This window comes from Bison bison, unplaced genomic scaffold (assembly GCF_000754665.1).
Source record: "Bison bison bison isolate TAMUID 2011002044 unplaced genomic scaffold, Bison_UMD1.0 scf7180017864145, whole genome shotgun sequence".
Lineage (NCBI taxonomy): Eukaryota > Metazoa > Chordata > Mammalia > Artiodactyla > Bovidae > Bison > Bison bison.
Genome location: NW_011494717.1, coordinates 8,005,393 through 8,029,557, shown reverse-complemented (window position 1 = coordinate 8,029,557; position 24,165 = coordinate 8,005,393). Strand labels below are relative to the sequence as shown.

The 24,165-nt window shown below is 46.7% G+C and overlaps 1 protein-coding gene across 1 annotated transcript in view; it reads left to right on the top strand.

The window, feature by feature from the left end:
• The window catches only part of KIF3C (kinesin family member 3C), a 36,474-nt gene that overhangs the window by 3,120 nt on the left and 9,189 nt on the right, over window positions 1-24,165 (top strand). The window contains exons 2-5 of the mRNA XM_010840584.1: window positions 15,524-15,625; window positions 16,242-16,364; window positions 17,450-17,568; window positions 18,028-18,144. Of these exons, the coding sequence (XP_010838886.1) occupies window positions 15,524-15,625; window positions 16,242-16,364; window positions 17,450-17,568; window positions 18,028-18,144 (461 nt within the window). The remainder of the gene's footprint in view (window positions 1-15,523; window positions 15,626-16,241; window positions 16,365-17,449; window positions 17,569-18,027; window positions 18,145-24,165) is intronic.

Sequence of the window (24,165 nt, the reverse complement as noted above, 5' to 3'; positions counted from 1 at the left end):
TCTTCTAATCTGAGCAGCAAACCAGCTAGCTCCTAGTAAGACCCAATTCCCCATTGCCCTGAGAGGCCTCAGGGCCTCAGCATTCCCGCAGCCCCAGGGACACCTCCAGGCCCCAGTGGAGCTAAGCTGCAGAGGTCCCCCTGCCTGGCTGGCCACCGACCTGTTAAATTTTGTTGTCACAGATGCCAGAGTCCCTGTCCCAGGCGTTTCCAGGTCCATAGAGTCCTTAACACTGAGGATTGGAGGAAGGATGCAGGGAACCATGAGCTGATGTCTTGCTGGGGAGAGCAAAACACTATCGTTTCTTAGTCCCTCTAATGAGTGTGGGCTGGAGCTCAGAGAAGCACCGCCTGGGAGGGAGTGTGGCAGCAGCTGGAGGAGGGACAGTTGAGCTGCACACCATTGTCTGTGTTATGAGAATGTGCTGCTGCACCCTGGGGGTTCTGGCCTTGCTTCTTTAATATTTAATTCACCACCAGGAGCTCAGCAAGGGTTATGCTGAGCCGCTTCCTCAAAGAAAGGATCAGGGGCCTGGCACATTGGGGCCCTCCTGGAAGAAGCAGGATGTGAAAGCCAGGACAGTTAGACTCAGCTCTCCCAGGAGAAAGGAAATCTAGGCAGTCCAGTGCTTTCCACCGGGAAATCTTACAGGGGTGGTGTGTCATCAGTTTCATTACCAAGAGCCTCACCACCACTACCCATTGCTTTCTGCCTCCACCCATCCTTAAAGCCAGGGGGCAAAAGAGGCTAAAAGGGTGCTCTTTGGCCTTAGGAAATGGGTAGAAGGGATGGAGGGAAGGATCCACTGGGATCCTTTCCACTGGGAACAATGGATCTCCCATTGCTGGCTACTCCCTGGCTCCCTCCATAAGATTCTTGAAGCACAGATAATGGGGCAGTCAAGAGATCAGTGGCCAGTGCCAGAATTCTTGCAGTAGAGGCATAGCCCACTGAATCCCCCTTCTTACAACTGCCAGAGGCCTTGGGAAACCGAGGCCCAGACTCACCTAGGGCCACACAGGTGAGTTAAGGAGAGCCAGACTCGTTATACTTGGTCCAGCTTCTTTCTGTTACACTGCTGTTGTTACCTTGCTACTTGATAATCAGAGTAATTCATTTTTATGTAACTCTTATGTTTTGATCTCATGGAATCCTCGCAGCAACCTCCAGAGATGAGTATTACTATTTCCGTTTGACAGTGATGAAAGCCAAGGCTGGTGACAGTCTCAGTGACCTGAATTGATAGGTGGCAAAGTCAGGACTGGAACCAGGTCTATGCTGTGCTGTTACCAAGTCTTCACAAATCCCTCCATGTGTGCTGTCTGTGTGACTCGTGACGAAGCCCTTTGCCTCTCTAGGCCTCAGGTTTCCATTTGCCTAATGAGGGGAAGTCTGACGCAGCTCCTTGGGGACTGGGTGACATGGTCATTATGTGCCAGGCTTTCGGATATAAGCAAAGGGGGAGGGGCATCTGGGAAATTCCAGGAGAGGAATGATTCCACATCCTGTGACTTCTTGTCACACCCAGCCCAGGACCAACAGCAGCCAGCAAGCCCAGAACGGAGGCTGGACAGAGGACCCCAGCCTCCCTAAGGCACTGCTGGTTCAGAGTTGGCTGTTTGTAGGATGGAGGAAACAATTTGAGGCCCCTTGAGGGATCCACTGGGTAATGAGGGGAAGAGCATGGTAGAGTCATCCCAGGCCTGCCTGGTTCACAGGGTTATGCTGAAGATGAAGTGAGATCATTAGTGTGAGGGCATTTGAAATAAGTTGAAAGCACTAAATAAGTCGAGGGCATTAACAGCCACTGGGTGGCTTCTGTCTGCCAAGCAGGGGTCCAGTGATTTCCAGGACTGACATCTTTATTTCTGGCTTAAGGCTTTCTTTCCCCTGCCATCTCAGCTGCCTTGCCATAAACCTGCAGCTGTGGGAGCAGAGCCAGGTGAGAAGGATCTAGGAGCCCTCAGAAGGCTGGAGCTCAGGTCCCTCCTGGAAATGAGTTTCTGCTCCCCATGTTCGACACATTCCAGTTCCCACTTTCTGAGTTATGACATCAGCTCCCCTTCTCATTCCCCCCCCCAACCCAATTCCCTTCTTCCCGTTCACACTGCCGCTGGGGGCAGTTGAGCAGGAGCTGACACGACCCAGTGCCCTCATTCATTCTCTCTGACTCATCTTATAGTCTGTCTCACCCGTTTTTCCTGCCCACCACCTCTAGGGTCCCCATTCCCTTTGTTCTCCCCTCACTGTGTACAAACACCATGCCTATCTCCTAGGAGTCTCCTTTCATCTCCTCTCACATTTACCTTGAGCCTTACTTAGGGGGTTTGAGGTGTGTAAACGTGTGAGGGTTTGTGATTGTCATCAGCGCCCTGTTCTGGGTAGTCATTAGCCATCCACACTTCTGCCATGTCTCTGGGGGACTTGAACGCGTACCAGACCTGAGAGGTAGGGGGAGTTGGTCAAGACCCACGGCTGAGGTTACGGCTCTGCACGACAGCAATTCCAGTGTTTGTGCACAGTGCAGTCTCACTACCTTGAGAATATGCAGTGCGTGTGGGTGGATTGAGAGAAAGCCCACTTTCATTGTGCAAGGAACATGTTTTAATGACTGTTTTCATTTTGAGCTTAATTTTTTGAGGGCTTGGACTAGATAATTTCTAAAGCTTTGGTTCTAGATCTTTAGAGGGAAAGAAGGGTGTGTAGGGGAGCCAAGGCCTGCACATGATACAAAATGCAGGCTCGAAATGAAGAGAGGACTGGAAGAGGTAGAAACAACACATTGCTTGTTGATCCCCACATAAGTAGGTCTGGAGGGAGTGGAGGGAGGGGGCTGCTTGGCTAGAGCCCAACTCTCTCTATAGTGGGTGTGGGAAAGAGACCCTGCAGAAGCCGTCCCTGAAGCCAGAGGGGTGAGGTCACTACAGAGAGTACAGACTGCTTGAATTTTCATTGTCTCTCTGTCACTGCCTGTTCTTCCTCCCACTTCTCAGCATTGGGGTTCACCATAGATAGTTTTGCAAGAGAAGGAGTCTGACGCTCGAGAAACAACAGTAATAGCAAGAATCATGCTATTTACATAGCTCTTGTCATGTGCCAAGCCCTATACCATATATTGTATCCAGATTATCTCATGAAATCCCCACAGACACCTTCCAAGAAGGTGTTATTACTGTTTCCATTTTATACTTGAGACAACCAAGATTTTGTGACTTGCTTAAGGCCTCGTGGTTTGTATATGGCAAATCTAATTGAGTCCAGGTCAGTTTGACACAAACTCTGATCCTCTCTTGTGCTTAAAGAATTATGAATCCGAGGACTGGTTGCTGGGGAGGTGGTGAAAAATGACAGCAGTGGGTGTAAATGTGTTGAATTTGAGGTGACAGAGTCCTGTGAACAGTGGGAGATGGAGAAGGGGAGGTTTGTTTTTTTTTACGATTTTTTTGTTATGGATCATTTTTTTAAAGTCTTCATTGAATTATTTTACAATATTGCTTCTGTTTTATGTTTTGGTTTTTTGTCCACAAGGCATATGGGAATCCTGGCTCCTGGACCAGGAATCAAACCCACACCCCCTGCATTGGAAGGTGGAGTCTTAACTACTGGACCGCCAGGGAGGTCCCAACAGGGGAGTTTAAAAACAAGCACAGGACTGGAAATGGAGTTGAGGGGTCATCTGTAGAAGGTCTTTGCTGACCTTTTTTTTAGAATGCTGTATTGAGAGGTGATATCAGAGTCAGGCCGGCCTGATTTACCAGTTCTGAGACCTCAGTTTCCTCAGCTATAAAGTGGGATAATAATACTACCTATGTCATAGTGCTCTTGAGAAGGTGACAGTCAACATTAAAGCATTTTGCACAGTTCTTGGCATGTAAGCATTCATAGATAATAACTTCATTACTGTTATCTTCAATTACCTAATGGATGTCTTCACTTGGCCATCTTTCTGATATGTTAAACACATCACATTTTGGTTTGGCATTCAAGACCTACCAGAGCCTGGTTATCGCTCTCCAGTGTCACCTACCTAAGAAAGCGATAGGAGAACCTGACAGCCAATTCCTCTACCCCATACTTTGAACTTAGGATGTTTCTCACTGCCCTTCTGCTGTTATATCCCAGGTTGTTCTGGTAACCAGGGAGTGGGAATTACGGCAGCAGGTTAAACTCAGTGTAACGAGCTTCTTGATAGTTAGGATTGATCTGCTTCAAGAGATAATGTCTCCGATCCCTGGAAGTGTCCAAGGAGAAGCTGAACATCACAGTTGCTCTAAAGGGATTCAAAAGCCAGAAAAGCCACTGAACTAGGTGATCTTTAAAGTTCCCTCCTCTTCAAAGTTCTTTATTGTTAAAAGTAGTATTTTTTTTAAAAGCAAAATATAGAGTGTTCAGTTCATCTTTTGAAAATTAAGGTGATAAGATTTAAATGTTAATGTATGAATTCAACCAATAATGAAAGATATTTTCAGCTCTCCATCATGACTGGTTAGAGAAAGACAAAGAGAAGAAGAAAATGGGAGGAAAGACAGGAAAGAAATAGAGAGGAAAGACAAATGGAGTCAGATTTGGGGAGAAAGATGGAGAGGGAGAGAGAGAGTGGATGAAGAGATGGACAACAGAATTTCTGGGGAGAAGAAACCCCAGTTGGGAGAGAAAGTGCTTTAGAGGAGAGCATGAAGTAGTATTGTTCCACTAGCATGATCTTGAGGTTAGTCTCCAAACAGGGGTGTGTCCAGTCTCTAAAGAATCCCCAATAATCCAGGGAGCACCTATGTTCCCAAAGCTGGTCTGGTTCCTTCTCCATATCCCCAGGGACACTAGCCCCAAGTCAGACCCTCTGAAACTTATAGGGCCAAGAGATCAGGGAACTGTACACTGCCATCCCCACTCCCCACCACTGCCACCACCCATTCCAGCTGAGTCCTCTGTGATCCTTGAGAGAAGCAAGTAACCAGAGCTCCAGGCTGCGTCTGGCATCTAGGTCAGAGTCCATGGCTTCTTGGCACCACTGAGAGCAGTGACTTACATTCCTTCCTGTCCCTGGTGGTGTGATCAGTTAACAGAATTGCCGTGAGCTGGGTGCATTTTGTAATATAAAGATCTGACCTGCAGGAAGTATGTAAGACATTTCCATCAGAGGTTCTGGGATTCAGGTTATGTTGGGACTCAGCAGACCTTTTGGTCCAGTCTTAGGTTTCTCTTTCTGTGTGTTGGCTAGAGGAGTGTATTATCATATTGCCCTTAGTCATCTCCAGCCCCTAGACAGCACAAGATTGGATGAAGTGGCGATTATAATGTTCTTATTGTGCACTGAGGACTAGGAGGAAGGGCCTGGAATTCAGCAGGAGAAGGGCACGCCCTCCCATCTGTGCCCTGCCAGTCTGCTGCCCCTGGCCAGTCTGGGGGCACTTCTGGGGCTGACTGGGCCTGAGAGCTGCTGAATCAGGTAGCCTGAGCAGATAAGAAATGGTCTCACTTCCAACCCAGTCTAACCTTTCAACCATGACAAGTCTGCGTAAGGCGGATTCCAGTGCTCTGAGCTTGTAGGGGGGTTGGTGTATATCTAGAATTTTGAATATCCTGAGAAATTCTTGGGCATTAAATTCTGGTCAGACCCAAGACTTACTTTCTAGTTGTTTCCCTTTGCTATCAGATATACTCAACTGAGGGGTACCAGGCCCTGGGCTGAACTGTGTCTGTAGTGGTAAGGAATGGACCTGCAGGCTTTCTCTTTCTTCAAGTGAGCCAGCAGAATAATAACAACAATTGGAGTAATAATAGTAGCCACCATTTCTTTAGTGCATGCTTAATGTCAAGTATGGGCTCCCTGGGTGGCTCAATGGTAAAGAATCCACCTAGCAATGTGGAAACACAGGAGACATGGGTTCGATCCCTAAGTCAGAAAGATCCCCTGGAGAAGGAAATGGCAACCCACTTCAGAATTCTTGCCTGGAAAATTCCATGGACAGAAGAGCCAGGCAAGCTGCAGTCCACGGGGTCTCAAAGAGTCAATCATGACTGAGCATGCGTGCACAATGTCTAGTACTCAATATATTCTCGAGTTGTTTTATTTAGTCCTCACAATAGCACCATGAAATAGTAGTGTTTAAATCTCCACGTGACAGATGAGGATACTAAGGCACAGTAATGAAAGAACAATCCGAGGTCACATGCTTATGAATGTTAGCCAGGAATATGAGCTGACATCTGCTTGATTCCAAAGCCCATGATCTTCCCTCCATCCTGTATCACCAACTCAGAAAGGGGCGTCATGCCAGATCCCTGGCTAATAGACCCCAGTGGGAGCTCTTGTCTGCTGAGATGCTTAACTCATCTCTGTCCTTACACATGATGCAAACCCCAGCCTCAGGCCTCACTCTGAGGCCGTTCATTTGTATAATCAACAAATCTTCTTGAACACTATGGCCAAGAATATAAATCAATAGGTAGGGTTAACTTTGTCTTTAAATTGTTTAAATTTCTGGAGTGAATCACAGGAACTCTCTAATAATGGTTATCTCTAGGGATTTTATTAATAATAGGAAGGAGGCTTTTTTCACTTTTTTTAAAAAATTTGAACAGCAAGCATATAGGGCTTCCCTTGTGGCTCAGTTGGTAAAGAATCCTCCTGCAATGCAGGAGACCCTGGTTTGATTTCTGGGTCAGGAAGATCTGCTGAAGAAGGGATAGGCTACATACTCCAGTATTCTTGGGCTTCCCTTGTAGCTTAGCTGGTAAAGAACCTGCCTGCAATGTGAGAGACCTGGGTTTGATCCCTGGGTTAGGAAGATCCCCTGGAGAAGGGAGAGGCTACCCACCCCAGTACTCTTGCCTGGAGAATTCCATGGACTGTATAGTCCATGGGCTCATAAAGAGTTGACTGAGTGACTTTCATTCACTATATTAGTTTGTTAAAAACAAATCTAGAATTTTTAAGGGAGAAAAATATGTAAAAGAAATGTGTTAACACATGGTTGGAAGATTGGCTTAAATGAATAATTGAGGGAGACCCAGGGTCGAGAATAATTCTTAATGGTACTCAGTTTTTGGTAATCCTGTGACTTGGACAAGTCAGTTGCCCTTCTGGTTCTGTAAGAAATGATCAATCAATGATTCCTTGCTTTCTGCACTATTTGCTGATTCACAGTGGAAGCAGCAGGTCAGGAGCCCAGGTTTAGAGACCAGCCTGGATGAGGAACAGTGAGGGCTGGAAAGGAATGACCAAGCATTGCCTGGAAGCTGGAGGCTGAATGACCCAGGGTCTGTAAACTACCGAGTCTATGCTTTATGCATCCTTAGGTCTCATCCAGTTCTGACATTGTATTAATACCTTTCTTTAGTCTGACTGGATTTTCTTCCCCAGTGTTGGAGAGAAACCCTCTAGGACAATGCAAATAAGTGAACAAAGTAGAGGAGAAAGACAAAGTTAAGGATCAGATCTGAAGTGATCATGGTTTTCCTACTCAAGCAGATGAGCTGATTTTTTTCTTCCTGTTTTTCTCCAACGTGGACTGAAGCGTTTCTGGGCATCCATATCTTGTCCAGTGCAAGACTGGAAGTAGAATACAGCTCATCTCATTCTCTGGCCAATATGTTAACTGATCTCTAATGGTTCCTCCTTTTTTTTTGACTGCATTGGGTGTTTGTTGCACGAGGGCTTTCTCTAGTTGCAGTGAGCCGGGGCTACTCTTTGTTGTGGTATGAGGGCTTCTCACTGAGGTGGCTTCTCTTGTTATGAAGTAAGGGCTCTAGGCACATGGGCTTCAGTAGCTGTGGTGCTATGGCTTAGTTACTCTACAGCATACGGAATCTTCCTGGACCAGGGATTGAACCCATGTCCCCTGCATTAGCAAGTAGATTCTTATCCACTGTACCACCAGGAAAGTCCTAATTGTTCCTTCTTCTGGATGAGAGAATTACTAGCATGTAGTGTTTTGAGGCATCCAAGGAGACCCAAGGCAGGAAACTCAGACTCAGTTTCCTGATTTATGTTCCTGAGGGCAGAGAATCACTGAAAATAGCATTCTTCTTCCCCTCGCCATTGTTTCTTTCATTTCTTCTTCCCTTACTGCTAGTTCCTCAAGATCTATAACCAGAGGCCACAGAAGGAGAAACAGATTTGTGACTGTAGGCATGGCTGTATTCCCTAAGAGGTGGGACCCAGGATTGCTACGCTGGTTGTTTGTTCTGTTCTGTGTGATGAGTGGTGGATAGATGTCAATCAGGTACTGCAACAGGAGGTAACCTCTGACATTTGATTGTACATTATCATTTACTAGGTATTTCTTCACCTGTTATCCAGCTCACCATTCTTACCAAAGCTGCAAGGTTAGTGAATATTTGCCCCATTTTACAGATGAGAAAAACAGAACTCCAAGAGCTAATGCCCTAGATTTCTTAGCAAATAGGATGGCAGAGTGTGTGCCAGGATTCATGCTCTCTGATTGACAGGCCTGGTGCTCTTTGTTTCTTTCCACCATGGAACTTGTGAGGTGGCCCTTCATGTGAGCATTTGGGCTTCCCCCTCTCCCAGGGACCCTAGTGATACTGATGCCCTCCCCACAAGCACACACTTAAGAGCCCTATCCCACTCATCTCAGAGGCCCCCATAAGAACCTCACACAGGCAGAAGCATCTTCAGCAGAACCCCTCCTGTTTCATCTGAAAGAGAAAGAAATGGTGCCCTGAGCTTTCTTGATGATTCCTAAGTTGGCAAAGGTGCAAAGACCAAATGCTGCTTTCCCCCAAGGCACTTTCCTGCCCAAATCCAGGAGGAAACTGTGGCACAAGGACTTGGAATCAGGAGGCTGGTGTTTAAATACTACTTCTGCCATTTACTATCTCCATAACCTTAATCTAGTCACCTCACCTGTCTGAGGATGGGATCAGATCCATTATCTCATGAGGGTCTTGTGATGATTAAATAGGATGATAAATGCAAAAAGGACCCAACCCAGCCATAGGCATATGGCAAGTGGCAGCCAGGACTCCTGTCTCTTGCAAAATGTCGTAGGTTAGCTGGCAGTCACAAGGCAGAGCCTGTTTGGCTTCTCTGTAAAATCATACTTGATGGTATCTCCTCAAAGGGTGGCTGGCTGCGCCTGGCTGTCTCCTTGCTGGTTTTCCAGACCAGCATTTAATGAGCACTGGGCCTCCTTTCTACTCCTGATTTTACACTTCAGTTGATCCTAAGATGGGAAGAGGGGAGCTTCTGAATATCCCAGGCTGTATCTGCAGGCTGGCCTGGTCCCTGTTGTGATCCTGGCTATTAACTGGGGGAATTTTGCAGGAACTAATAATGCTTGTGGCTGGTGGTTTGTTATCTAAGTGAATACTGAAATACTCCAGTCAGTAATGTTCGGGTAACAAAAGACGTGTTAATATGTCTCTGGTCAGTAAGTTGCTAATTGTCACAGCAGCTGACCTGCCTCTAATACCCTAATCAAAGGCCCTAATCAAATTGGGAAATTATTTGGAAAGTAATTATTTGGAAAGTAATAGGAACAGATACACATGTGCATGTGTGCTCAGTCGCTTCAGTCGTGTCTGACTCTTTGCAACACCATGGACTGTAGCCCACCAGGCTCCTCTGTCCATGGGATTATCCTGGCAAGAATACTGGAGTGGGTTGCCATTTCCTCCTCCAGGGGATCTTCCTGGGCTAGGGATTGAACCCGCGGCTCCTGCACTGGCAGGCAGATTCTTTTATCACCAGTACCACCTGGAAAGCCTCAACAGATACATGTATCGACTCCTTAATTATGAGTTCTAGACTTAGAGGTCTTCATCTCTGGGCCTCAGCTTCCTCCTCTGTGAAGCACAGGGCATTGGGGTTGATGATTCCCTGAGGTCACCTTAATTATCCCGTGATTTGTTTCCCTCTCACAAGAGTCAGACCATGTCCTTGCAACTCCCTGCCCTGTTTTCCGCCCCCACAGCCTCTGCTGGCCTTTTAGTTACACTGGACATATTCAGAACCAGTAGAACCAAACCCAGCCCTGTTTACAGGCTCCACCCACCTGGACTCTTTTCCCCTGAGAAATCGCAAAGGCAGCATTAACTGGGGCAGCTAAGAGCTCTGGGGAACTTTTCCTGGGAACTGGAAACCCCATATTCTGCTTTGTACCCTTCCAGCCTGAAGTGGGCCCAGGGATTTGAGACATCCTTGTCCCCTGCCCTCCTTAGGTGATAAAGGCAGAGATCTCTGAGGAAAAGAAGGAGATAGTTACTGGTATCCTCAGAGAAATGAGAAAAGCAAAAAAGAAAAAACCACCAGAAAACTGTTTCAAAACAAAGAACCGAAGTCACATATGACATGTCTCAGAGCATGGGGTGATCCAGGCAGCAAAGGACTGAGGCTGGAGAGAAGAGGGAGCTCAGATTCTGCACCTGAATTGAGGCTCACCCCCAGATTTTTGTGCCAGGACCAGCCCCCTTTTCTAGCACAAGACAGGTTCTATCAGGCTGGCTTGACTGACAGTGTAGGCTGGGCCAGTGGACAAGACTTGGCAAGAAATCGATAAGGCACATTCGGCTGTCGTTCAGACCATGTCTGTGCTGGGTCCTGGCAGGTCAGGCAGAGACGGGTAGGAGCAGTGGACGAATGAAATGGGGTGATGCGGGCAGTCAGGCATCTTCCAGAAATTCTCTGCCTGGAGCCCAGGCCCTGGCCAGAAGGAGAAACCCTGAAACAGAGTTCCAAGTCCAAGGAGGAAGCCTAACACGAAGTCTGATGAGAAAAAACCAGGACAGAAACTAATCCTGGGAACCATAGCATGGGGGTGGCAGTGGGAGGAGCCTCGGGACTTGGCGGCCCTGGTAGCCTCGACTGATGCTTCAGATTCCAGGCCTGATGGGCAGCATAAAGTCTGCCTGTGTCCAACTTCTTGAGCTGGGTGTGCATAGCCAGAGAACGTGGGGGCTGAATAAACAAAGAATTGTTTTGAGTCAGGTCCATCTCCTCACTTTAAAATCACCAAAACACAAAAAAGCAAGCATAAAAGAGCATGTTGGAAAAGGAGAGAGCAAACCTTTGCAAGCCTACCACAGAGGTACAGAGAATATAAATAGGAGACTCAATTTTATATCTATTATTAAGCCAAATTTAAAATCATGATAATACTTCATGACTATGAATAAAAGTGGTTCCATTATTTATTGCTGGCAGTGGTTTTAAGTGGTAAAACTGTTAGAAAGGTAACTGGACAGTATGTTCTAAGATATACAAAATGTTTATAACTTTTTGTCCACTTCTGTAATTTCCTTGTAAGAAAATCATCTAAAAGATAAAGAATTGGGAATTTTCTGGCAGTCCAGTGGTTAGGACTCCACTCTCTCACTGCTGTGACCCAGGTTCAACCCCTGGTCCGGGAACTAAAAGCCGATAAGCCGAGCAGCATGTCCAAAAAAATTATATGCATAAGAGTGTTTATTGTAAATATTAACTAGCCAAACAAAATTTCTTATAATGGGGTTTATATTATAAATTATCCACTCTAAATATTATGACTCCTCTGTCCATGGAATTCTCTAGGCAAAAATACTGGAGTAGGTAGCCATTCCCTTTTTCAGGGGATCTTTCTGACCCAGGTATTGAACCCAGATCTCCTGCATTGCAGGCGAATTCTTTACTGTCTGAGCCACCAGGGAAGCTCAAATATTATGCAATCATTAAAGTGACAGAAAATTCTTTTGTTTTTAAATTTTTGTTGGAGCATAGTTGATTTACAATGTTGTGTTAGTTCAGGAAATTCTTGAGCTATTTGATAGTGTGGAAATAGCAGGATATAAACTTATATTTCGAGAAGGAAATGGCAGCCCACTCCAGTATTCTTGCCTGGAGAAGCCCAGAGACAGAAGAGCATGGTGGGCTGCTGTCTGTGGGGTCGCACAGAGTTGGACACGACTGAAACGACTTAGCAGCAGCAGCAGCAAACTTATATTTATTCTATGTCTATAGATATGAAAAATGATGTGTGCATATGGAAAAATCTGGGGTAAAACGCTAATATGTATGATGAAGAATATGTGAATTTTTTTTCCAGTTTGTTTTATTTCTGTGCTTATTTTGACATTAGTGAAATTTTTTTTCTGAAAGCAGAGAAAGACAATAAAAGGTTAAAAATATGTCCCCATAATCCCTTGATGAACTGTGAGTTATTCAATCTAGTACTCCTGAGATATCACATTGCATAAAATTATTACCTTTGTAAAGAAGAACTTCCCTTTTGTCCTGAAAATTCAAGCTCTTATTCTCCCTACCAGACGTTGATTAGAACAGTCTAGATCTTTGCTTTTCACACCTTTTGATGGTATAGTTTCCAGGTCCATTCTCTTAGCCTTTCTCTGTCTTTGCCAACTAAAGAGTCCTATTTTTTCTTTTTTAAGCCCTTGCGTGGTTTTAGCTGCCCTTTTCTGAATCCTCTCTCTCCTTCAGGTCCCCAGAGATGCAGTAAGAGAACTATACACAGTACTCCAGATTCAGCTGCATCATGGTTTTATATTAGGGTAGAATGATTTTTGTTTTGTTTCCAAAAAAGCCTTGGTGATGGTACCTGGCCAGATACTATGGGCTTTTTTAGCTGTGGCAGCATATTAAGCCATTGTATTCTGGGAACCATAGAGAACTACTCCTCGCTTTTCCTCTTTTTGTGTTTTATAACTGACTGCTCACAGCTATCATTTAATGAAGATTTAGGATTACTTTTTTCCCCAATGTAAAACTAACTGAAGCATTTTTTGGTCTGTTCACATGGCCTAGAAATTCTCCTGCTCTTTCCCACCTGCAGGGATTTGGGGGCATCTGTGAAGTTGGAATTTCACCCTGTGCACCCTTTCTTGCGATTTCTGACATTTGAACATTTTTCCATCTGGAGAGATGTCTGTTTGTTTCCTTCCCCTCCTTCCCCTCCCCTTTCTCTGTTCCCTCTTCCCCTCCGCCACGGAGTAACCGCTGATGTAGGACTGCACCAGGAGCATTTTAACCTCTTAAGTTCTGGCCATTGGCTTCCTCGTGGACTGGAATAATCTATTCTGTCCCTGAGGGAACTCTTGTAGAGTAGTCAGACATGATTCCTCTTGCTGGAAAATGCTGCTTTTCTTTTAGCAGGTTCTGCTTCCTAAAACACTGCACAGCGTGTGTGGTAGGAAGAGCCTGGGCTTGGGAATCAAGCAGACTTGGGTCTGGAGTCTCCGTTTATATGCAACAGCCATGGTGTGACCTTGGATGGATTACTTAACCTCCCTGAGCTTTCATCAGAAAAATGATGGTGCTTATAGTTTGTCCTTAAAGCATGTCACACAAGTTACTGGAGGGGGTCTCAGATGCTGATTCACTAGGCCTGTGGAGGGCCGGAGATTCTGCATTTCTAACAAGTTCTCAGATAATGCTGGTTCTGGGGACTGCAGAAAGCAGTGATTCTCCAATTTGATTGCACCCCCAAATCCCCTGGGAACCTTTAAAATCCACCGATGCCTGGACCTCACCACCTCCCTGCTGTTGCTGCTAAGTCGCTTCAGTCGTGTCCGACCCTGTGCGACCCCATAGACGGCAGCCCACCAGGCTCCCCCGTCCCTGGGATTCTCCAGGCAACAACACTGGAGTGGGTTGCCATTTCCTTCTCCAATGCATGAAAGTGAAAAGTGAAAGCGAAGACACTCAGTTGTGTCCGACTCTTAGTGACCCCATGGACTGCAGCCTACCAGGTTCCTCCGTCCACGTGGTTTTCCAGGCAAGAGTACTGGAGTGGGGTGCCATTGCCTTCTCCCCACCACCTCCCTACCCACCTCCATTTCCAGTTTAACTGGTGGTAGGGTATAGTCTGGGATTTCCCTGGTGGCTCAGACTGTAAAGAAACTGCCTGCAATGCAGGAGACCCAGGTTTGATCGCTGAGTTGGGAAGACCCCCTGAAGTAGGACATGGCAACTCACTCCAGTATTCTTGCCTGGAAAATTCCGTGGACAGAAGAGCCTGGAGGGCTACAGTCCACAGGGTCACAAAGAGTTAGTTGGATACGAATGAGCGACTAACACTTTCAGGGTGTAGTCTGGGCATTGAGCCTTTTAAAAGCTCCCCAGGTGATTCTAATGTACACCAAAATCTTGAGATCCATTATTTAAAGGGTTATGAGCAGAAATAAGTGTGAGACCCCTGGCACATAGCAGGTGCGGAGAAAAGAATTGTTTTCTTCTTCTTGATTCCTTGCCCTCTGCTTCTCTCTCCACCCTCATCCCCAGTCTTTAAATCAGGTAGTAAAAAGCAGGGCATCAGCTGTGGCCCTGTGCCTTCCTCACTCAAATCTTCTCTAGAGCATCTGGTTTGGGAGAAGCCCCACCTCTGACCCCCTCCAAAAGCCACCTTCAACTCCTGTCCTGCTCTGTCGTCCATGATGTATGGGACACAGGGACCCCCCTGCTCCCCTATTCTGCCAGCACTCACTGCTTTGAGAGCCCTCAATTGGTCAGCAACTTCCACTGGAAAGAATTCCAGTGGGGAGGCAGCCAGTTTCTTTTGGTGGCTCAAGGTGATTTCAACCTTCCAGGAGGCCTGGGATGAAATCAGAGAACAATTGGGCAGCACCCTCAGACTAGCAACAGTGAAAATGCATTTTATGTAGTCACAACTGGCACAGTTTATCTGTGGCTGTTATTCTTTAAGCTTCAGATTCAATAAGCACCTACACAATGTCTGTGCCAAGCACCAGGTGAGGGGCTGTGCATAGCATAGGGCTCAGTGGGGAGACTGGTTCACCTCTTTGTTAACCAGCTGCATGACCTAAGGCCAGTTGCTCTTAGTTTCCTTCCTTGTTGATTGAGGTCTCTCTGGGGGTAAAGTTTGAGGCACCTGGCCAGTAACGCTCAGCGGATGTCTGCTGGCTATCTTTCTCAGAGCAGGGGTGGCCCCAGGGTTACAGATGTGAGAGATGAAGGGTAATTGGGCTGAGACCTTGCAGTGAGTGGGTGGAGCTCAAGTCTTTCTGGCCCTCTCCAAACGCCTGCTGCTTCTGGGGCCCCAAATGCCCTTCAGTGCTGTGGAGTCTTCTCCCTGTCTTCTGTTTTTCAGCTGAAGAGCAGACCCTTTCCTGCTGCCTGAATGAGAGCCCCCTTCCTGAGTCAGGAGCCAGTTAGCTAAAGGGCCAGGCTGCTCAGGAATTGTATCCTGCATCTCCCTGCCTCCTGAACACCAGCTGGTCCTGGTTGCCAGGATTAGATCGCCGCCTGCATTCCCTTCCCGAGGCATGGTGAACCAGCCTTCCCTCCGTATCCAAAGCAAACAGATCAGGTGCCCTGTATTCTCTGAGGGCTTCCCTGCCTTGTCTCACCTAATGGTCTTGCTAACAATGGGAGCCTTGTGCTGGGGCCCACAACGCTAGAGGGGAAAACTTCCTTCTTGGTGAGGGTCATGAGCCCCCATCTGGGACATATCTTCTGTTCCTGCCCTGAAGGGCAGGGAAGCCAAACCTCTCAAGCTGCGGCTGCTCTGGCCCTTTGAAAACCCATCTCTTCACCCCTCTGTGTCCCCAGGCCATGGAGAGCAAGCTGCTCATCGGGGGCAGGAACATCATGGATCACACCAACGAGCAGCAGAAGATGCTCGAACTAAAGAGGCAGGAGATTGCCGAGCAGGTGGGGCTGGGGGGGTGCATGGCCTTGAGGTCAGGTCTGGGGGGCTGAGGGCAGTGAGTCATCTTGAACTCAGGGTCCCTGGAATTACAGTGCTGAGAACCTAACGCTCTGCATCCCATGGGTCCACCCGCCCAGGTGCTGGCTCTCCATGATGTCAGCCTCTACAGGGCACCCAGTCCTAATTCCCAAACCTTCCACAAAGGTGTGAGTTCTTCACCAACTGTAGGGCTGTTTCCGAAAGCATCAAGAACCACAGTTCGTTGGTCTTGCCCATCAGCTGTGATACTACACAGGAGAGGCTGAGACAGCTGAAAAGCCAGTACCTGGGCATCAGTGGATGTGGTCGACACCCCTGGAAGCCCCAGTGGTTAGGGGCGGGGTCTCCTTCCACATGGGGCAGTGCCTGCAAAAACACGGCCCTGTGAACTGAGAAGAAGGTTCAGAGAGGCCTCCACTGAGGATGGGGTGGGAGTGATGGACCTGGGCTGTGAGAAACTCTCTGTGTCCTCCTGGCTCCTGTGGCCACGACGGAGCCAGGTTCCATGACAGGCAGAGCTCCCTTGGGTCTTGCCAGTATGTGCTGCTCCTCTGAGCCCTGTCCCCTGCCCTGGCCTAGAAACGCCGTGAGCGGGAAATGCAGCAAGAGATGATGCTCCGGGATGAGGAGACCATGGAGCTCCGGGGCACCTACACGTCCCTGCAGCAAGAGGTGGAGGTCAAAACCAAGAAACTCAAGAAGGTAAGTTGCCACAGCAGGACCCCGGGTCCGGGTGTGTGAGGGCCTGGCAGTCACCTGCCCAAGGAGGGTTGTGCTTTAGCGACCCCTCCCCACTTTGCTTGAACTGCTGACCCCTTGAGTTACGTTGCTTGGGTGCTGGGGTGAGGAGCCGGGGGATGCGGGGGTCTGGGTGGAATAGAACCTTTTCTCTTGCTTCAGGAGGGGCCTGAGAGGCTGGGAATGCCTTCACTTCCGCTCTGCAGGGTGGCTGCCCTCGTGGTCCTGGGTCACTTGCCCCTTCCCTGTGGTGTCACCAGTGAGTCACCGTTTGGATAGTCAGGCACTGAGCAGGCCAGGGGAGTGGAGACTTGAGCCCGGGAGAGCTCAGAGAGGAAGCACAAGGCACTCCAGAGATGAGAGTATTGGCCATCAGGACCCTGTGAGGTCCATGGCCAGGGAATGGCATGCGCATGAGCTGAGGGCCTAGGGCAGGAAGCCGCAGATTCCAGCCTGGATTCTGGAAGAGCCTGGAAAGCCCTTAGATTGCTGAGGTGGCTGCCCCAGAGCAGGCCCGGCAGAGGTCCAGCTCCAGCGGCAGTTTCCAGTTTCCACACCTCGCGGTGTGTTAGGAGTGGGATAGACGGTGGGGTTGGGGCTGCTCTCCCCACACCCCTACTTTTGAGAGTCACTGGAGAGGCTGGAGTGGGATGGGCCACCTTCCAAACTGGCTGAGGCTCCCCTGAGCCCTGGACCAGTAGTCCTGATACTCGGGTCCTGATTCAGGCTCTTCTGCACCTTGTATGTGACCTTGAGCAAACATGTTCCTGAGTTTCCTATCTATAAAAAGAGGGTGTTGGACCAGAAGGTTCCTCAGGTCCCATCAAACTTGAGCATTGCACAATGTGGACAGCAGCTGAGAGTGAGCGGTGTAGGAGGGATGGGGCAGCTCTTAAAATAACCCGATCCGATGGATGGAGGGACATTCACACGGGGACCCTGGCCTCATCCTGGACTGAGCTGGTGGACCCTGAGCCTGCAGGCTGGGGGAGTCGAGCCTCATTGGGTGCCACTCCTTACCACCTCTGAGTTGCACCTTCCCCCGCCAGCTCTACGCCAAGCTGCAGGCGGTGAAGGCGGAGATCCAGGACCAGCACGACGAGTACATCCGCGTGCGGCAGGACCTGGAGGAGGCGCAGAATGAGCAGACCCGGGAACTCAAGCTCAAGTAGGGCCCCTTCTCGTCCCAGCTGGGGCCCGCACAGCCATCTCTCAGGCTCTGGGTCTCTCCCTGACAGGCTCCTCTCTTTCCTGAAGGCTTCAGTTCTGTCTCCTCACCCCTGTCCATGACCCATAGGAATGGATGGGGGAGGGACCCATTGGAGTATCTTCTACCTCCTGTTTTCTCCTTTCTGTCCTCTGCCTGCATTAGATGAACCTTGTAAAGTCATGCTGGGTGTTGCCCAGAGGTAACTCCTAAGGCCCTGAGTCTATAATCTTTGCATGAGAAGCAGTGATTTCCAGGCTCTGTTGTTTCTCTAGGGACCCCCTCCCCCCAACTTTTTGGTTTTTCCATTTTCTCTGTTCCCTCTGCCTCTTTGTGTCTTGCTGCTTCTCTTTCAACCTTCACCTACACTAAGTGGTCTCACTGCCCACACCCCCATCTCTACCTCATTCCTGCTCCCAGGTACCTGATCATCGAGAACTTCATCCCCCCAGAGGAGAAGAACAAGATCATGAACCGGCTTTTCCTAGACTGCGAAGAGGAGCAGTGGAAGTTCCAACCCCTTGTTCCTAGTGGAGCGTGAGTCTCTCATCCTGCTGTCTGGGCCTAGGGACTCTCAAGCTCGCCCCTGGTTCGGGGTGGCCAGGCGCTTGGGGGAGATGGAGGATGGGTTTTTTCAGGACCAAATACAGGGATCTCCGTGAAGGAAGGAACATCAAATACAGTGTCTCGGCCCAAAAAATACTAGCTGGCTAACATTTGGCCAGTCTGGTGAATATTCGTTTGTCAGATGCCCAAAACAGCATCGATAGATACTATTGCCAAGCACTCACTGTGTGTCGGACACTGTGGGAGACTCTGCAGACAGAAGGTCAATAAGACACAGTCAGAGCTCACAGTCCAGTGGGGAGTACAGAAAAGGAACCAGATCAAGAAATGATAGACAGGTGAGGTCTTTGTAGCCTTACTCAGCTGGGTGATTCAGCATTTCCACCTGTTTCCACATCCTAGCTCTTAGTTTGTATCCATTGGCTGGGTGTGCAGCTCCCTCTGCTGGTGGCCCTGAAGAACAAGACTGGACAGGCACACCCATCAGAGTGACTGCCTCACCCAGCTGAACCACTGTCCCTTCGTTGAAAATCTGTGTACAGGGGTGCTCGGGAGGCTGGATACCAGTGCACTTCCCTGGCGATTCTTTATCTATCCTAGGAATATTAATACCAAGTTAGGGCAAAAGTCTCTCCAGAGCTGGAGTGGGAAGCTAATTTTAGGGATCCATAACTCCTCACTGGAGCATCAGATTGCCTACTTGATTTGCCTGCTTTCTGAAGGGCTGATCCTGCCCAAGTCCTGCAGTCAGTATCTTGCTTACTGTTGAATTATTGCATCTCCTAGCCTAGTAAGGCAAAGAGAAAGATTCAGTGTTTTCTTTGTCATTGAGAAGCCTAAAAATTTGGCTCATTCCTCAAAAGCTGCTTGCTTTAGCTTACTCTGCAGTGTTTTCATTTCCATGACTCTTTGGGAAGAACAAATCTTGACATACATACCCCATGTGTAAGTTGGTAAGCAGCCAGTTCACGAGTAAAGGACTTTTCAATGGTGTCAGTTTGGGTTTAAAATCCACCTTTCCAATCTAAGTGGAGACCTGCAGTAGTATATCATTTATTGCAGATGTTCTCCACCCTGGCTGCATCTAGAATCACCTCTGAGCTGGGCTCCAGAGAATCTGATTTAAGAGGTCTTATGGGTGGATCCCAGGACTTTTTTTTAAAAAATTGTTTTTTCAAAGCCTCCAGCTGATTCTACTGGGAAGCTAGGTTCAGAAACTACTGTTTCATTGCCATCTACCGGAGGAAGATGCTGGTGAAGCTTCTGCTTTGTAAGGTTATTTTGTACTTACAAAATTCTTGAGCTGAAAGTTTGTAGGTAGAGGAATTTCTTTACATTAGACCGAGATGGATGAGAGAAGCTCTGAAAAGGTATGTTGGGTTTTTTTTTTTTCCCTTACTGGCTAACTTTATTTAAACATTTTTTTTTATTGGGGTATAGTTGATTTATATTTGAATTTTTAATTTTGAAAATCAAGAATAATACAAAGAATTCCCGTGTGCCTTTCACCAAAACTCCCCAGTTGTTAGCATCTTGCCACATCTTGCTTGATTAATCCCCTGCCCCCAACAATTTGAGATTAAGTTGCAGGCAGTCAACCCTTTACCCATATTTCCTAAGAACGAGGACATTCTCTTACATAACCACAGTACAGTGATCAGATTCAGGAAATTCTGTATTGACACCAGACGAATACACAACAAACAATATTCAATTTTAGCCAGTTAGCTCAATAATATCCAATAAGGCACTTCTTCCCCACCCGCACCAGCCCACCTGTGATGGTGCATTGCATTTAATCATCATGCTTCTTCCTTTAATCTGGAACTGAAAAGGGATCTTGATTTGAGTTTTGAAAATTTCATGCTTCAGAGGAGTTTATTCGTTTCTCAAAACATTGTCCCTGCAATTTTTACTTGACTGCCTAAGCACACAATCCAGACTTCAAAGCATAGTGGTACTTTGCCTGAAGCTAAAATACACTTTCTGCTTAATGTTTATAAATTTCCATTCTTTATTCTACTTTTTTTAAGTTTACTTTCTTCCTTTTACTCAAATAACTTTAATATTTGTAAAAACTTTAAAAATAACTTCTCTTTTTGCAAAAATAAAGTGGTATGCATACACTGGAAATCCATCAGATCAGATCAGTCGCTCAGTCGTGTCCGACTCTTTGCGACCCCATGAATCGCAGCACGCCAGGCCTCCCTGTCCATCACCAACTCCCAGAGTTCACTCAGACTCACGTCCATCGAGTCAGTGCTGCCATCCAGCCATCTCATCCTCTGTCGTCCCCTTCTCCTCTTGCCCCCAATCCCTCCCAGCATCAGAGTCTTTTCCAATGAGTCAACTCTTCGCATGAGGTGGCCAAAGTACTGGAGTTTCAGCTTTAGCATCATTCCTTCCAAAGAAATCCCAGGGCTGATCTCCTTCAGAATGGACTGGTTGGATCTCCTTGCAGTCCAAGGGACTCTCAAGAGTCTTCTCCAACACCACACTTCAAAAGCATCAATTCTTCGGCGCTCAGCCTTCTTCACAGTCCAACTCTCACATCCATACATGACCACAGGAAAAACCATAGCCTTGACTAGACGAATCTTTGTTGGCATAGTAATGTCTCTGCTCTTGAATATGCTATCTAGGTTGGTCATCACTTTCCTTCCAAGGAGTAAGCACCTTTTAATTTCATGGCTGCAGTCACCATCTACAGTGATTTTGGAGCCCCCCAAAATAAAGTCTGACACTGTTTCCACTGTTTCCCCATCTATTTCCCATGAAGTGATGGGACCGGATGCCATGATCTTCGTTTTCTGAATGTTGAGCTTGAAGCCAACTTTTTCACTCTCCACTTTCACTTTCATTAAGAGGCTTTTTAGTTCCTCTTCACTTTCTGCCATAAGGGTGGTGTCATCTGCATATCTGAGGTTATTGATATTTCTCCCAGCAATCTTGATTCCAGCTTGTGTTTCTTTCAGTCCAGCGTTTCTCATGATGTATTCTGCATATAACTTAAATAAACAGGGTGACAATATATAGCTTTGACGAACTCCTTTTCCTATTTGGAACCAGTCTGTTGTTCCATGTCCAGTTCTAATTGTTGCTTCCTGACCTGCATACAAATTTCTCAAGAGGCAGATCAGGTGGTCTGGTATTCCAATCTCTTTCAGAATTTTCCACAGTTTATTGTGATTCACACAAAGGCTTTGGCATAGCCAATAAAGCAGAAATAGATGTTTTTCTGGAACTCTCTTGCTTTTTCCATGATCCAGCAGATGTTGGCAATTTGGTTTCTGGTTCCTCTGCCTTTTCTAAAACCAGCTTGAACATCAGGAAGTTCACAGTTCACATATTGCTGAAGCCTAGTCTTTTTTTTTTTTTTTAGTGTCCCCGGCCGGGGCCTGGCCAGGGGCTGCACACCCCTATACAGCGGTGGCGGCCGGAGGCCTGGCTCGCTCCCCACTGCTGAGACAGACCCTGAAGCCTAGCTTGGAGAATTTTGAGCATTACTTTACTAGCGTGTGAGATGAGTGCAATTGTGCGGTAGTTTGAGCATTCTTTGGCATTGCCTTTCTTTGGGATTGGAATGAAAACTGACCTTTTCCAGTCCTGTGGCCACTGCTGAGTTTTCCAAATTGGCTGGCATATTGAGTGCAGCACTTTCTCAGCATCATCTTTCAGGATTTGGAATAGCTCAACTGGAATTCCATCACCTCCACTAGCTTTGTTTGTAGTGATGCTTTCTAAGGTCCACTTGACTTCACATTCCAGGATGTCTGGCTCTAGGTCAGTGATCACACCATCGTGATTATCTGGGTCGTGAAGATCTTTTTTGTACAGTTCTTCTGTGTATTCTTGCCATCTCTTCTTAATATCTTCTGCTTCTGTTAGGTCCATACCATTTCTGTCCTTTATTGAGCCCATCTTTGCATGAAATGTTCCTTTGGTATCTCTAATTTTCTTGAAGAGATCTCTAGTCTTTCCCATTCTGTTGTTTTCCTCTATTTCTTTGCACTGATCGCTGAAGAAGGCTTTCTTATCTCTTCTTGCTATTCTTTGGAACTCTGCATTCAGATGTTTATATCTTTCCTTTTCTCCTTTGCTTTTCGCTTCTCTTCTTTTCACAGCTATTTGTAAGGCCTCCCCAGACAGCCATTTTGCTTTTTTGCATTTCTTTTCCATGGGAATGGTCTTGATCCCTGTCTCCTGTACAATGTCACGAACCTCATTCCATAGTTCATCAGGCACTCTATCTATCAGATCTAGGCCCTTAAATCTATTTCTCACTTCCACTGTATAATCCTAAGGGATTTGATTTAGGTCATACCTGAATGGTCTAGTGGTTTTCCCTACTTTCTTCAATTTAAGTCTGAATTTGGCAATAAGGAGTTCATGGTCTGAGCCCCAGTCAGCTCCTGGTCTTGTTTTTGCTGACTGTATAGAGCTTCTCCATCTTTGGCTGCAAAGAATATAATCAATCTGATTTCGGTGTTGACCATCTGGTGATGTCCTTGTGTAGAGTCTTCTCTTGTGTTGTTGAAAAACCATACACAGACTTAAAAAAATTAAAACAGCTATCTTAAAATAGCACATGTTAAATAATATTTAGAGTAGATACCAGTAACAGCTTGTAAAATAGAAGAAGTCCTCTACTTGGTATCTTTGCTTACTGTTGATTTATTCCCTCTCCTGCCTAGTAAGGCACCTGGAGAAGGACATGGCAACCCACTCCAATATTCTTGCCTGGAGAATCCCAGGGACGGAGGAGCCTGGTTGGCTGCTATCTATGGGGTCGCACAGAGTCAGACACGACTGAAGCGACTTAGCAGCAGCAGCAGCAGCCTAGTAAGGCAAAGAGAGAAAGATTCAGTGTTTTCTTTGTCATTGGGAAGCCTAAAAATTTGGCTCATTCCTCAAAAGCTGCTTGCTTTAGCTTATTCTGTAGTGTTGTCATTTCCATAACTTTTTTGGAAGAACCAGTGTACATACCCTGTTGGCTTAAATCTGCATAGAGTTGTTCACCAGCCCGCATTTGTATGTCTCCATTAGCAGCTTTCTAACTGGATCCCAAATGGACTGTGTTTCCATAAAATTTTATATTAAAATTGTAAACATATAAATACTTTCACAAGCTTTTTCAAAGTTACAGTTACGTATATTCACAACCATGCTATTTCATACAGAATCTGTATGTACCTCTTCGGAATGCAGAGTATATATTTTGTGTAGAAAATAATCTGGGTAAGGGTAAAAAGTATTAAGGCAATTGTGACATCCCAGTGTTCTCCACTGTACTTAAATACGGTTGATATAAACAGGTATTATAGATTTCTTTAAGAAAAAATTCCAATAAATAAATTACTTCAAAAAGACTTATTAATAAATACCAGGTAGTCAACTACATGCTATTCTGAATTACTGCTCCAAATTATTTTCTTTTTTAATGTCACCTGTCCATTGTCTGATAACTGCAATAAATAATATTTATGTCAGAGCTTTTAAAAAATCACAAAAATACAACAGAGAAGTAGTAACAGATCTAGGAAGATTTTTATGAAAGCAATTTTTTTCCACAGCAGTTGGTGGTTAAAGTAAAAACACTTTCCTCCTAATTGGAATTCCCAAGTGAGATAATGACTCAGCACAGAGCGCCCCAGGGTAGCATCCTGGTGTCAGAGTCATTGGCCTGGATCTGTGCCCCAAGCCCCTCCTTTCACAGCCAGAGGGGGGAGGGCCTTGGATGCAGCTTCCCCCGTTTCGGGGAGCTCTGGGGCCTGAGACTGTGGAACAAGCTGCCTCTCTGGGAGGACTGGGTCCCACTGTTTGCAGTATAACTTGATCAGGGCCGAGAACCTCTTCTGTCCCCGAACACTTAACTAATGAAGGCATTGTCCCGATTGCTCAATTCACCTGTGGAGTGGGCCGAGAACCTCTTCTGTCCCAAAACATTTAACTAATGAAGGCATTGTCCCGATTGCTCAATTCACCTGTGGA